The sequence below is a fragment of the Ahaetulla prasina genome, chromosome 3 (genome assembly GCF_028640845.1).
Source record: "Ahaetulla prasina isolate Xishuangbanna chromosome 3, ASM2864084v1, whole genome shotgun sequence".
NCBI lineage: Eukaryota > Metazoa > Chordata > Lepidosauria > Squamata > Colubridae > Ahaetulla > Ahaetulla prasina.
In genome coordinates, this window is record NC_080541.1 from 112,111,373 (window position 1) to 112,126,031 (window position 14,659).

At 39.9% G+C, this 14,659-nt stretch overlaps 1 protein-coding gene across 2 annotated transcripts in view; it reads left to right on the forward strand.

Annotated features, from left to right (window-relative positions):
• Positions 1–14,659, forward strand: part of HDAC3 (histone deacetylase 3) — a 180,454-nt gene that overhangs the window by 58,278 nt on the left and 107,517 nt on the right. For both annotated transcript variants that reach the window (XM_058174614.1, XM_058174615.1), the window contains exon 3: positions 3,204–3,346. In XM_058174614.1, the coding sequence (XP_058030597.1) occupies positions 3,204–3,346 (143 nt within the window). The remainder of the gene's footprint in view (positions 1–3,203; positions 3,347–14,659) is intronic.

Here is a 14,659-nt window from a genome sequence, read left to right on the forward strand (position 1 = left end):
GTTGGGATGGCATGCCTTCTTATGGTACAAGGAAGTAAAAACACAGGGGAACTTTAGAAGACATTTTATATGAGAGACCTTGCTATTAAACTGGGAGAAGATTAAGAAACAACATTATTTAAAAATTCCAGTCTGTCTTATAAACTAAATTATAAGGTTCCTATATGGGCAAGTCCTAGACATACAATAGAAAATATAAATATAGAACAGAATCAGGAAATGATTACATATAAAGATCTTTTGTATACTGAAAGAGGTAATTTGCAATTAAAATCTCTGCAAGTATTAAAAGAGGAAGGGAAAAATTATACTTGGTTTCAATATGAGCAACTACGTGCTAGATGGAAGGAAGATCAGAAAATTGGTATAGAGCAGAACGAGGGAAATTTGGTAAAGCAAATTAGAAATCAGTCTCAGGAGCATATAAAGAGATTGTATAATGTGTTACTTGAAATAGATTCTGAAAGGGACTTGGTAAAGGACTGTATGATAAAGTGGGCACAAAATTTTCAGGAGCCAATATTATTGGAAACTTGGGAAAAATTTGGGTTAGAAATGTTAAATTCACGCAGGCACAGAATCTGAGGGAAAATTTTTATAAAATGTTTTATAGATGGCATCTAGATCCTAAAAATTATCGTGTATGTATCCAGATATGCAAGCAAAATGTTGGAGATGTAATTGTGATGACGCTACATATTTTCACATTTGGTGGACTTGTAAGGACATAAAGGCCTTTTGGATAAAAATTTGTTGGATTTTACAAAATGTTTTGAAAAAGAAGATAAAAGTTCCTGCCGCAATTTTTTTTGTTGGGAATTATTACGGATTGTACAGTAATTGAGACTAAATTGATTTTAAACCTAATAACAGCAGCAAGATTACTAATAGGACAATACTGGAAGAAAAAAGAAGTACCTACAGTAGAAGAATGGATATTGAAGGTTGCCAATTTGGCTGAGATGGCGAAGATATCAGCCTTTTTGAAAGACAATACGCAAGAAAGATACTTAAAGGAATGGAAAAAATGGATTGACTATATTCAACGTAGATATCAGACTAAGAGTTATCAGACTGTTTTTGAATGATTATGATGTATTATTTTTGATTGTTTTCAGGGGAAGTTAGGAATTGATGATTGTAGGGGTATAATTAAGTTGGGATGAAATTTTTTTAGCATATGTTTGTTTTATTTTTAACTATACCTTGTGCCCGTTCTGGGAAGTCTTGGGGGGGGAGGGGGGTTGTGAAGGGAGGGGAGAGGTGGGGGGGAAAGGGAGAAAAAATTTTTGTAAAACTTTTTGAATTAAAAAAAAAAAAATTCCAGTCTGGTTATCAACTATTGAAGCATTCGCATATTCAATAACATTTAGAAAGGAACACATTCTTAGATTTAGTGAATTATTGAATGAAAAGGGTGAATTTAAATCTATGCAAGAATTAGAAGTACAAGGTATAAAGATGAATTGGTTTTCTTACTTGCAAATACATTCTAGATACAATACAGATTTTAAGACAGAAGGTTTTTGTAATAATCTGACTAATTTAGATAAAATTTTAACAGGTACTGATGAAAACGTAATTAAAAAACTATTTGGATATTTATTAGAGGTTAAATTGGAAGAAGAACAAGTTAAAGAAACAATGATTGCTTGGGGAAAAAATTTTGGACATGGGATTGACTTAGAGAAATGGCAAAAACAGTGGTTGCAAAACTATAAAATGACAATGTCAACGGCATATAAATTTTTATAAGATGTTTTACAGGTGGCATTTACCCCGACGAGAATAGCCAGAATGTTCAAGAATAAATCCGAAAAATGTTAGAAATGTCATCAGATACTGGGCTCATATTACCATATGTGGTGGACGTGCGTAGAAGTTAAAAGATACTGGACTAAAATCCACACATGGTTGGAAAAAATGATAAAAAAGCGTATAGGCTTTAAACCAGAGGTTTTCTTATTGGGGATTATACCTGAAACATACAATAGAGAATTGAGATACTTGATTGTGAATGGGCCGGGATAGCTCAGGCAGTAGAGAAGCCTGTTATTAGAACACAGCCTGCAATTACTGCAGGTTCGAGCCCGGCCCAAGGTTGACTCAGCCTTCCACCCTTTATAAGGTAGGTAAAATGAGGACCCAGATTGTTGGGGGGGCAATAAGTTGACTTTGTAAAAAAATATACAAATAGAATGAGACTATTGCCTTATACATTGTAAGCCGCCCTGAGTCTTCGGAGAAGGGCGGGGTATAAATGTAAACAAACAAACAAAAATGTAGTAACGGGCTAGAATTGTGTTTGCTAAAAATTGGAAAAATGAGAAAATACCACAGGATGAAATTATTAAGAAAATAATGGAATGTGCTGAAATGAGTAAATTGACATTTGAAATTAGAGAACAGGAAGATAAACAATATTATAAGATATGGGACTTATTTTATCAATGGCTAGATAAAAAAAATATGGTAATGAAGTTTGGTAGAGATCTTTACAATACAAGAATGGTGGAAATATACAAAATATAATATAAAGATATACTATTACGGAATTGATTCAGGATGATGAAATAAAAGATACAATATAAGCTAATTAAAATTTTTAGAACATTTTGTATGAAGTGAGGGAAGAAATAGCCATAGTTAAGTAAATGATCAAGGAGGATAAAAATATTTGGATATATATTAGATTGATAAAATGTGAAATTAGGTAAACTAATATGGTGAAAATGCACAAAAGATTTGTAACCAACCAACACACTGTTTGTATTTACAATTGAAGATGATGCTATGTTTTTATGTTTGTTTAAAAATAAAAAACTTTTTTTCAAAAAAAAATGTTTTGTAAAAATAATAGTAATAGTAGTTTTAACTATTTTGTCTTTTTATATTTAACACTGTTCAATTTAGGTTTTTTCTTCCTTCAATTGAAGTCTTCTCCATCCTTTCCTCCCCAATTGCCAGCTTATGGTAACCTACCACATGTATCTGAGAAAGTGAACTTTAGCCTTTACAAGCTTGTTCAATAATAAAATGGTTTTTATTTAAGATGCTTTATAATTTTTTTTTAAAAAAGAACAGATTATTTTATTTGGAAATTGTGACTAGAATTTAACATAAATTAGAAGTTTGTGGTTTAGCAACTCTTTCAATACAGCTCTTTGAATACAGCTGTTAACAAAAGCATTTTTTTCTTGCAGGTATTTAAGCCGTATCAAGCTTCTCAGCATGACATGTGTCGCTTTCATTCAGAAGATTATATTGACTTCCTTCAGAGAGTTAGTCCTAACAACATGCAAGGATTTACCAAAAGCCTCAATGCTTTCAATGTGGGAGATGACTGGTTAGTATTCTACACCATTTAGATGTATAGGATGTGCGAGAAGGGTGCAAAGTTTGCATGTTTTGAAGACTACATAAGAAATGTCTCCCATGGGATAAAATGTATATTTATTTATTTATTTATTTTTCGTATTTTTATACCGCCCTATCTCCCTAGGGACTCAGGGCGGTTTACAGGCAGATAAAAAATACATATAAATACAAAATAAAACATCGATTAAAAAACTTATTCCAAATAGCCAAATAATTAAAAATAACAGTATACATAATAAAACCCATTAAAACCAGTTTAAATTTAAAATCTAAAATCTAGTCCAGTCCTGCGCAGATGAATAGATGAGTTTTACATTTTGGTATATTTAGGCTACACTATAAAATTGGTACTTAACATCTAAACCATTTATCCAGCTAATTAGGAGACTTAACAATTGTTTCCTGCCAAGGACAAGGTAGTTCTCTCCTGCATTCCATTTATAGAAAGCAGCTGAACTAACAAAGTTAGTTAATGAGACTGAATCCTCAACTGCCCTTGAAGGCGATATGATAGTTTAAGGAATGCAAGACAGGTTGTGTGATATACACAGTTGTGTTTTCAAAGAGAAAAGGATTCTGGGAAGCTCAGAAGGAACAGCTGGGCAACAGCAACTTCTTTTCCTCAATCTTCTACATAAAACTTTTGTTTCATTCTGCCTTATGATAGTGTTAATCCCGCTAGACTTGTGATCTGAGTGTTATCTTCATAACAACAGACATCTCCATGCCCTCAGCGCTCTCTGCCATTTTTTTCATTTTAGTTAGGCATTTTTGAATGGGCAAGTTCTCCCCCTCCCCACAAGCAACCATAGTTCTCAAGATATAAAACCCCAAAATGTTGGATTTTTGAAATCTTAAGATATGACATTTTAAATCTCCATGCTCAGTGTTTATACACAAATGCATTTGTACAGATAACAGGTAATTTTGGGTGGGGCCAAAGACTAGCAAGAGCTATTGATCTTGAAGACCCAGTGTTACCTCTGGGTTGGGGTTACCATTACTGCAAATACTAATTGCGGGGGGAGCAATGGTATGAAAGGAATCTAGTTCCATCTCCTATATTTGCACATCCCAGAATCAACTGATGGGTGACCGTAAGTAACAAAATGCTTTGGCTCAATCCAGAAAGTATGTTTTTCCTTCAGAATGAAAGCAGCAGGTTGACATCAATTGAATAGTAATCTAATTATTAGAGTTTGGTTAATATGGAAATTATTATATTTACTGCCAGGATCAGCTTATGGCTAAACACATACACAGCCTGTTGTAAGCCTCTCTTGCTTTCTATCTGGGTTTTCCAGATATGTGCTGCTGAACCAGACAGGACATACAGCTTTGGGCAACAGCAGGAATTAATTAGGGATACACTCAAATTTTCAACCAAACATTGAGATACCCAACAGGTTCTTTGAAATACACAGAGATCAGTTATATAAAGTAACCGCAAAACATTACTAGTAACAATGGGCATTTTATTTATTTATTTGTTTGTTTATTTATTTATTTATTTATTTATTCAATTTTTATACCGCCCTTCTCCCGAAGGACTCAGGGCGGTGTACAGCCAAAAGTAAAAACAGACAATACAATATACAATTTAAAATACAAATTAAAAAACTTATTTTATAATTGGCCTAAAAAACTTTAAAATATATAAAACTAAAACCCCATTAAAATTAATATTAAAAAATTTAAAATCAATAAAATTTAAAATCGATAAAATTTAAGCCAGCCCCGCGCGAATGAAAAGATGTGTCTTCAGTTCGCGGCGGAAGGTCTGAAGGTCAGGTATTTGGCGTAAATCCGGGGGAAGCTCGTTCCAGAGTGTGGGAGCCCCCACAGAGAAGGACCTTCCCCTGGGGGCCACCAGCCGACATTGCTTGGCGGACGGCACCCTGAGAAATCCCTCTCTGTGAGAGCGTACGGGTCGGTGGGAGGCATGCGGTAACAGCAAGCGGTCCCGTAAGTACCCAGGCCCTAAGCCATGGAGCGCTTTGAAGGTAGTAACCAAAACCTTAAAGTGCACTCGAAAGGCCACAGGTAGCCAGTGCAGTCTGCGCAGGAGCAGTGTTACGTGGGAGCTACGTGTAGCTCCCTCTATCACCCGCGCAGCTGCATTCTGGACTAACTGAAGCCTCCGGGTGCACCTCAAGGGGAGCCCCATGTAGAGAGCATTACAATAATCCAAGCGAGAGGTAATGAGCGCATGAGTGACTGTGCACAAGGCATCCCGATCAAGGAAGGGGCGCAACTGCCGAACCAGGCGAACCTGATGGAAGGCCCTCCTGGAGACGGCCCTCAAATGATCTTCAAACGACAGCCGTTCATCCAGGAGGACACTTAAGTTGCGCACCCTATCCTTTGGGGCCAATAACTCACCTCCAACAGTCAGCCGCGGCTGCAGCTGACTGAATCGGGGTGCCGGCATCCACAGCCACTCCGTCTTGGAGGGATTAAGCTTGAGCCTGTTTCTCCCCATCCAGACCCGTACGACTTCCAAACACCGGGACAGCACTTCGACAACTTCACTGGGGTGGCCTGGGGTGGCAAAGTACAGCTGGGTGTCATCAGCGTACAGCTGGTATCTCACCCCAAAGCCACTGATGATCTCACCCAACAGCTTCATATAGATGTTGAACAGAAGGGGCGAGAGGATCGACCCCTGCGGCACCCCACAAGTGAGGCACCTCGCGGTTGACCTCTGCCCCCTTGTCAACACCGTCTGCGACCGGTCAGAGAGATAGGAGGAGAACCACCGATACACGGTGCCTCCCACTCCCAATCCCCCCAACCGGCGCAGCAAGATACCATGGTCGATGGTATCAAAAGCCGCTGAGAGGTCTAATAGGACCAGGGCAGAGGAGTAACCCCTGTCCCTGGCCCTCCAGAGATCATCCACCAATGCGACCAAAGCTGTCTCCGTGCTGTATCCGGGTCGGAAGCCGGACTGGAACGGGTCTAGATAGACGGCTTCATCCAGGTACTGGGGTAGCTGTCGCGCCACAGCACTCTCTACAACCTTCGCAATTAAGCGAAGGTTGGAGACTGGACGATAATTACCCAAAATAGCTGGGTCCAGGGAGGGCTTCTTGAGGAGGGGCCTCACCACCGCCTCTTTCAAGGCGGCAGGGAAAACCCCTTCCAACAAAGAAGCGTTGATAATCCCCTGGAGCCAGCCTCGTGTCACCTCCTGAGTGGCCAGTACCAGCCAGGAAGGACACGGGTCCAGTAAACATGTAGTGGCGTGAAGCCTCCCCAACAACCTGTCCACGTCCTCAGGAGCCACAGGGTCAAACTCATCCCAAACAGTCTCGACAAGACGTGCCTCCTCTCCCTCGCTGTTTTTCACATGTGCATACAAAAGCACACTCTCATACTTACCCATGTCCTCAACTAGACTATAGGCGCTAGCCAGAGGAACAAAAGCCACCACGTCTGGATCCAAAGACAACTCAAAAGAGTGGACGGAATTCAGAACCACTTTTATCCTCCAAAGTCATTGAAGTCCTTCACAAGATTGGTAGTTGATCTTGATTTGTTGATTTTCAAGTCTGGTAGTTGTTGCTGGAAGTTGAGGGGGTGTTCCATGTACTCAGACCCAATTTCTTTTGTCTACTCAGATGAATTTTTTTCTTTGTTTCCTTAGTGACTTGGTTCCTTCTTAATTACCGTGTTTCCACGAAAATAAGACACAACCAGGAAATAATCTCTAGCATGATTTTTCATACTCCTCTCAATATAAGTTCTACCCCCAAAATAAGCCCCAGTTAAGAGCATCAGCCCTCTGGGGGTGGCCAGCACAGGAGGCAGCAAGCACGCACTCAAGGGTCAATGGTGTCCTGAAGCAGTTGCAGCTAGCTGGTGTTGCAGTTGCAGTGTGTGGTGGAGCTGGAGAACAAGGTTGGATGTTGGGGGCCAAGCGTGCAGGGGCCATGGCGTGGCACCACCCTCGCCCCTCCACCTGCCTTGCCGCTGCAGCACCAGCAACAGGTGGAGGTACAAAGGTGGGGAGACAAGCAATCCAGCCTGCTGGATGCGCCACACAACCACCCCTGACTCCATCTGTCTTTTCTTGCCTGCAGGCGTGATGGGGCAGGTGGCTATATGGCGTGTCCAGATCGTGTGCCTCCCTCACCCCTCGCACCTCTGCCTTCGCCTGCTGCTTCAAAGGACTTGACCTCAAGGCAGTTTTTCCCCTTTTAAACCTGATTTCCTTTTCCAAAGGCATCGGCTATCATCCAGAAGGAACAATCTCCATCCCCCTGAACCACACAAGACAGAAGCTCCCCCTTTGTGTCTGCGTGTCAGTAAAGTGGCTCTTGATTTTCCCCCATGGAGCTCCACCTGGCCCCTATAGCCATTAAGAGATCATTGTTGGGCTTACAAACTACCTTCTGTGCAAATGCATTTCCACTTTAGCAAATCCAAGGATCGGTTCAAGGGTGGCCCATTGTAAACTTTTCCCAAGGCTTGCACTTATCTCTTCGTGTTACCACACAAGCACCTGGCGAAGATCATGGGATCTTTTTTTTTTTTTTTTTATAAAAAAAGGTTTTATTTTTACAATCTTATCAAATAATTCATCCAATGTACAGTTATATACAATTAGTCGGGCCTGCCCAGTCACCACCCCCCTTTTTAACCTTCTTCCCTCTTCTACCTTCTTTTACTTTCCAAACCTTCCTCTCCTTCTCTTATCTACCTCCTCTCCTCCCTCCACCCTACACTCTTCTCCCTCTTCTACCCCTCTTCCTTCCTCTTCTCCTCTTTCCTACCTTCTACTCTCTCTTTTTTCCCTCCCCACCGTTCTAAAATGGCAACTGGTCAGACCCGACCCTACATTAATTATATTTATACATCTTCAATAATCCCTGTACATTAACCATCACTCCATCACTAACCTCAACCCCCAATTCCTTCCCTTTACCCCCACCCCCACCCGACTTCCCAGAACAAAATGCAGGGTATCAAAACTAACAATCATAATCTAAAATAATTCCTAAATTATAATCTCTAGTCTCTCCACGCTTATTCACACTCTCAATTCCCCTCTCCTTCAAAAATATATCTAATACAAATTATTTCCTAAATTTACTCATATGCTATTTGATATTTTTTTATCTGATACTTATTTTGAATATAATCAATCCACATTTTCCATTCTAAAATATATTTTTCTTGTGTATAGTCTTTCAAGTAAGCAGAGATTTTTGCCATTTCTGCCAGATTTGATACTTTAAGAGTCCATTCTTCAATTGTAGGTAATTCTTCTTTCTTCCAATATTGAGCAATCAAAAGTCTTGCGGCTGTTATTAAGTTCAGAATCAATTTAGTCTTTATAGCTGTACAATCCATAATTATTCCTAGTAAAAAGAACTGCGGGGTAAACTTAATCTTCTTTTTCAAAATATTCTGCATGATCCACCATACTTTAATCCATTTCTATTCCCATTCCAGTTCCCTTCCTCATTCCCATTCCCTTTCCCTATTCTATTCTATTCTATTCTATTCTATTCTATTCTATTCTATTCTATTCTATTCTATTCTATTCTATTCCATTTTCTATTCCCATTTCAGTTCCCTTCCCCATTCCTTTTCCCTATTCTATTCTATTCTATTCCATTTCTATTTTGTTCTGTTCTGTTCTGTTCTGTTCAATTCTTGTTCCCGTTCCCGATTCTATTCTATTCTATTCTATTCTATTCTATTCTATTCTGCTGGATGCGCCACACAACCACCCCTGACTCCATCTGTCTTTTCTTGCCTGCAGGCGTGATGGGGCAGGTGGCTATATGGCGTGTCCAGATCGTGTGCCTCCCTCACCCCTCGCACCTCTGCCTTCGCCTGCTGCTTCAAAGGACTTGACCTCAAGGCAGTTTTTCCCCTTTTAAACCTGATTTCCTTTTCCAAAGGCATCGGCTATCATCCAGAAGGAACAATCTCCATCCCCCTGAACCACACAAGACAGAAGCTCCCCCTTTGTGTCTGCGTGTCAGTAAAGTGGCTCTTGATTTTCCCCCATGGAGCTCCACCTGGCCCCTATAGCCATTAAGAGATCATTGTTGGGCTTACAAACTACCTTCTGTGCAAATGCATTTCCACTTTAGCAGATCCAAGGATCGGTTCAAGGGTGGCCCATTGTAAACTTTTCCCAAGGCTTGCACTTATCTCTTCGTGTTACCACACAAGCACCTGGCGAAGATCATGGGATCTTGAAGAGACACGGCTTCAATTAATTGCTTTTTGTCGTCCTCCCCCGTTTCAAGACAATGGAACAACTGTCACTTCCCAAAATAAATGTGCCCAATGGTACCTGGAGGGCTCCTATGCTTTTGCAAAAGCAACCCAAACACACATGAAGAATAGCTGCCACTTTCCCCAGAAGAGTCTGAATCAAAACAAAGTGCCCCAAGTCCGGGCACCCTTCTCATGTCTTCCCACCTTGTCCCCTCTCTCACCCTGGGAACTTTGCAGGGGGAGGGGAAGGTCCATCAAGGGGACCCTGACAGCAGCTGGCAGAGGCAGCCCTTGAGCGACCATTCTCCCTTTCCCTCCTTCCCCTTGCTTCTGAGGTGAGGGATGAAAAGCCCATTGTTCCCAGTGCCAGAGAACATTCTTCTCCTGTACACGCCCACCCTGGCATCCAGCCTCTGTTTGGAGGATGCAGCGCTCTGATTTACCTGCACTGCGCAGGCTATGCAGCTCAAGTGCACCAGCCAAGGGGGCAGTGGGCTGCAGCTGCTGCTAGATGCCGTTGGCCCCCACACGCTCGCTGCCTGCTGTGTGAATGATGGAGGGTGAGGCGCTTGGCCAGGTGATGACATTTCCTCACCATCTCCAGTACACTGTTTCCCCAAAAATAAGCCCTAATGCTTATTTTGGAGCCCCCAAAAATATAAGACTGGGTCTTATTTTGGGGAAAACACAATACCTCCCCGAGGGATATTTTAGACAAGATATTTCCTGACTTTTGTTCACCCTTCTTTTTTTTCTTTTTTTTTAGTAAAAAAGTTTTATTTCCATTTTCCAACAACCTATTTAATATACAGTCTTTTATTCAACATTAGTCATTAACTTTCATTTGTTACTTATTCGGACCTGCCCAGCTACCACTTCCTTCCTTAACAAACCTTTCCTCCTCCCTTCTCTACTTTCTTCTACTTTCTTCATCCTTCCTCTCCTTCGCTTTTCTACATCCTCTCCTCCTTCCCTACTCTTCTCTTCCACCCTTTCTAACCCTCTCTCTTTCGCCTTTCTTCTTCCTCTCCTTCGCTTTTCTACATCCTCTCCTCCTTCCCTACTCTTCTCTTCCACCCTTTCTAACCTCTCTCTTTCCCTTTCTTCTTCCTCTCCTTTCCCCTTTTCTACCTCTCTCTTCCTACCTACTTTCTTCCTTCACTCTCCTCTCCTTTCCATTCCTTCTGAAATGGCAGCTGAGCAGCCCGATTTCATTTCAAATTATTTCTATTTCTTAATTACATATCTTCAATCATTCCTTTACATTGATCCTTCATCTCCCCCCCCCCTCCCTCCCCCCTCCCACCCCCTGAGACTTCCCAGAACAAAGTACAGGGTATAAGATTAACAATCATAAATTAAAATACAACATAAGTCATAATCCATAGTCACTCCTCTCTCTAAGACCTTAACTCCCCTTCCAGAAACAAAAAAGTACATTCTTCTTCCAGTCCATTATATATCAGTCCATTCCACTCCTAAAATCTTCAGAATCTTCCAATTAAATTAGTATTTCCAGTTCATCAATAAAATACATAGTTTTTAATATCCAATCTTCATCAATTAACACCAAATATATATCAATCCATTCCACTCCTGAAGTCTTCAGAATCTTATAGTTTTTAATATCCAATCTTCATCGATCAAGACCAAGACGATATTCCATCTTCCAGTATTCATCAGAAATTTTTTTATAATATACCTTTCTTCCTTAAACAGTCTCCCAAATATAATTCATATTTCCAGCTTAAATTCTTAAATTTTTATCCAATCTCCAAAAATAAACAATATTCTATCTTCTCATATCTTTAATATCACTTACATAAATAACATTGCTAATATTAATATTTCTTCAATTTACCTTACATCTATCAAATAACATTATTAAAATTATAACTTATATCCAAAATATATCAATTATAACAATTAAATTCTATTTAACCAAATACCAACATTACATCCATAAATTTTTCTATCTGTCCTCCAAAAGTTAAACAATATTCCATCTTCCCATTCCTTTATACCTCACATATATCAAATAGTAACACCTTATACCCAAAATAAGTCAGTTGTAAAAATTAAACCCTATATATATATATATTAAAAAAAAACCATCAAAATCACATCTTAAGCATTCTCCTTCCCCTTGTCTTCTATCTTACACATTTTCCACCATCTGCTCACCAATCAGCTTAACATCTAACAATAAAGAATTTCCAATCTTTAATATATTGGTGTAAAAATCTCTTGTTTAAAAACTTATTAAGAAAAGATAAGCCTCCAAAAGTTCCTATAAAAAAAAGTATTCCATATTTGAAGTGAAGAAGTTTCCAAGATTTTAGTAGTTAGTTCTGTTTGCTTAAGAGCCATTCTTAAACTGTAAAATCTACCAAAAAGAGGGGAAAAAATTCAATAAACTTTTCTTCTTAAACATTGTGATAAAGAAAAAGGTAAAAAGAAAAAAAATCATTAACAGTTCTTATTCATTCCATTTAAAAAGTAGCTTGTTATGTTCTTCTCTTCCTTTGTCCTTCTATAGTTTCACTTTCCTTTGTATATTGCAAACACCATCTTAAATCCACTCAAGTTGAAAGTTAGTTCAAAGGAAAGCTATTTAAGAGCTGAAGTTAAGATTTATTACTTGCAAATTCTTGCTAGTCCTCCTACTTTGTTCTGTCTGTGTTGAGTTCTCTTTAAAAATAAATCTTGGCACAGAGATGGTCGCAGCTTCTCGTTCTGTATAAATAGAAGCACCCTGGGCACGGAGCTTCGTCAGGCTAAAGGGGAGCTCTCACCCTTCGATCCCCTGGTTAAATTCCAGGGGCTCCCGGGGAGCTCTACCCAAACCTGACCACTCTTCCCTCCCCCTTCTCCTGGGGGAGAGAATTCCAAACCGTTTGACAGCCCATTTACACTGTCAGGGACGGTTTGACGAAACCCAGGGCAGACGATCCCAAAGGAACGTCCACGAAGCCTGCGTTGCCAGCAGTAGTCTGTTCACCCTTCTTATGTGCATACTTCATCTTTAGGTATGACAGTTTCAGCCTAGTCTCACAAAATAAAGTTTAATATGGAAGTGAGTAGGACAGAAAACTAATAAATAAAACAAAGAGTTAATAAACTGATATTTTTAAAAAGTTTAAGAAGCAAAATAGGTATATAGAGAGACTATTGATCTGATATTTTTTATCAGATGGGTGCAAGAAGCAATCATTTTAGGTGTTGTGGTACACTTCTTGCAGAAAGTAGATCTAGCCAGAATTATCTCATTCCCCAAACAAGACATGTTTCTAATGTGCTCAATTGCAAGTTCCAAAATTTTCACATAGTAACTATAAATATAATTGAACATGTCTTTCTAATTTAAAAGAATCTGTTCAGTGGTCTATGTGAGATGTCTTTAGCCCATAAATGAAAAATGGAGTAACATTTAAATAAATAGAATAAAGTCTTAAATAAACAGAAATAAAGTCTCGTCTAAACAATGCAGATTCATGCTTCAGTCAAATTTAATGTTTGATTTCTGCAAAAAACATGGAAGCTAGGAAGGTTGAACATAAATTATCATTATATCTAAATAATGTTTCTCTTAGTGAGAAAAGGTAGAACACAAGGATAATGAGTTCTTTACTCTTTTTTTAAAACTCCATGTGCTTTTTATTCTAATCTCTGGCTGGGAGTGTATTTGAGAATAGGTCCCGTTGAACTTAGATTAGAAGAATTAACTTCTTTTATTTTTAAATTACAGTAATTTTCAGAGTATAAGATGCACCTTAGTTTTGGGGGAGGAAAACAAGGGGAAAAAAATTCTGCCTCTGCTTACCAGCATCCATCAGTATTGATCTTGCTAGTGTCCTTGCAGCAAACAGCTTTGTCAGCTTCAGAATGTCATTGCAGCTTGATTCAGCATCAGCAGCTGATTGGCGGGTGGATCGGCCTCCCGGAATACCCCCAATCAACTGTTCCAGGCTGCAGGGATTGCCATAGACCATCGCCGCCTCGTGTTTTCGGGCGGTTCCAGGTGGCGAGGATCAGCAGCATCCTCATTGCCACTCTAATTTTGATAACGAGCAGTACAGGTCTTTTCCCATAGCGCTGCTCCGACATTCCACTAATGGGTTAATCTCTCATCTATTTGCTAAAACTGAGTGTAATTTTTTTCTTTTCCATGACCACACCTCCTGCTTCCTGTGGTCTTCAGTCTTTTCACTCAGTCTATTAATCAAGACCTGAGTCTCAGTTCTCTGGCAGAGAGTTGCCAGATTAACCTATATTTCTGTTTTTTTTTAAAGTTTTTTTTCCTTTGGATTTTTGGTGTAGCTTTCAATTTGTTGATTTTTGATTTGTTACTGGATTCTGGAGCAGCAAGTCTGATAGAGGTAGAAGAAATTAATCTCCTTTGCTGCTGGTGGTGGATTAGGCATCTCTGGCAAATCCAGATCGTCTTCCCCCACCCTGGTTGAATTTTTTTAAAAGCAGCGTTCTGGAGATGTCCCTTTTGGATGATTCCGTGGTTTACATTGCCACTGGTAGGTGTGCAGGGGGATGAGCTGTTGGCTGAGCCCCTTCCACCATTGCAGCTTCCAGTTAGATTAAGCGGTTTAGGAATCACTGACCGGGACGCCGGTGCAAACTCCAACGACCAGCAAACACTCCAAGGTGCTTGAGAGGCTTGATTTCTGCCTCAGCTCTTATTTAAAGGAAGTTCGGCTTGCAGCCACTATTTTTGTGAGTGTGAAGTGTATTTGCGCCAAAGAACAGCTGTTTGGCTTGCTGCAGGCGCAGGGGGGTGCTTCCTGCTGCCGTTCACCATTTCTTTGGAGCTTCTTTGCTGGAGCGGAGCAGAGAAGGCCAGGGTTTTTCCTTCATTTAAAAGTGAAAGACTGGTTTGATTGCTGTATTTGAGAAGCAGAGTTGGAGTTATTTCTCTCTGTGTTTGCTTGCCTGGTCGTTTCATTTTACTGTGGATCTTTCTGCGGACTGAGGATCTTGCAGCTTGTATGCGGTGCTGAGAGCAGCCTTTTGGAGGACAGGTTTGCCT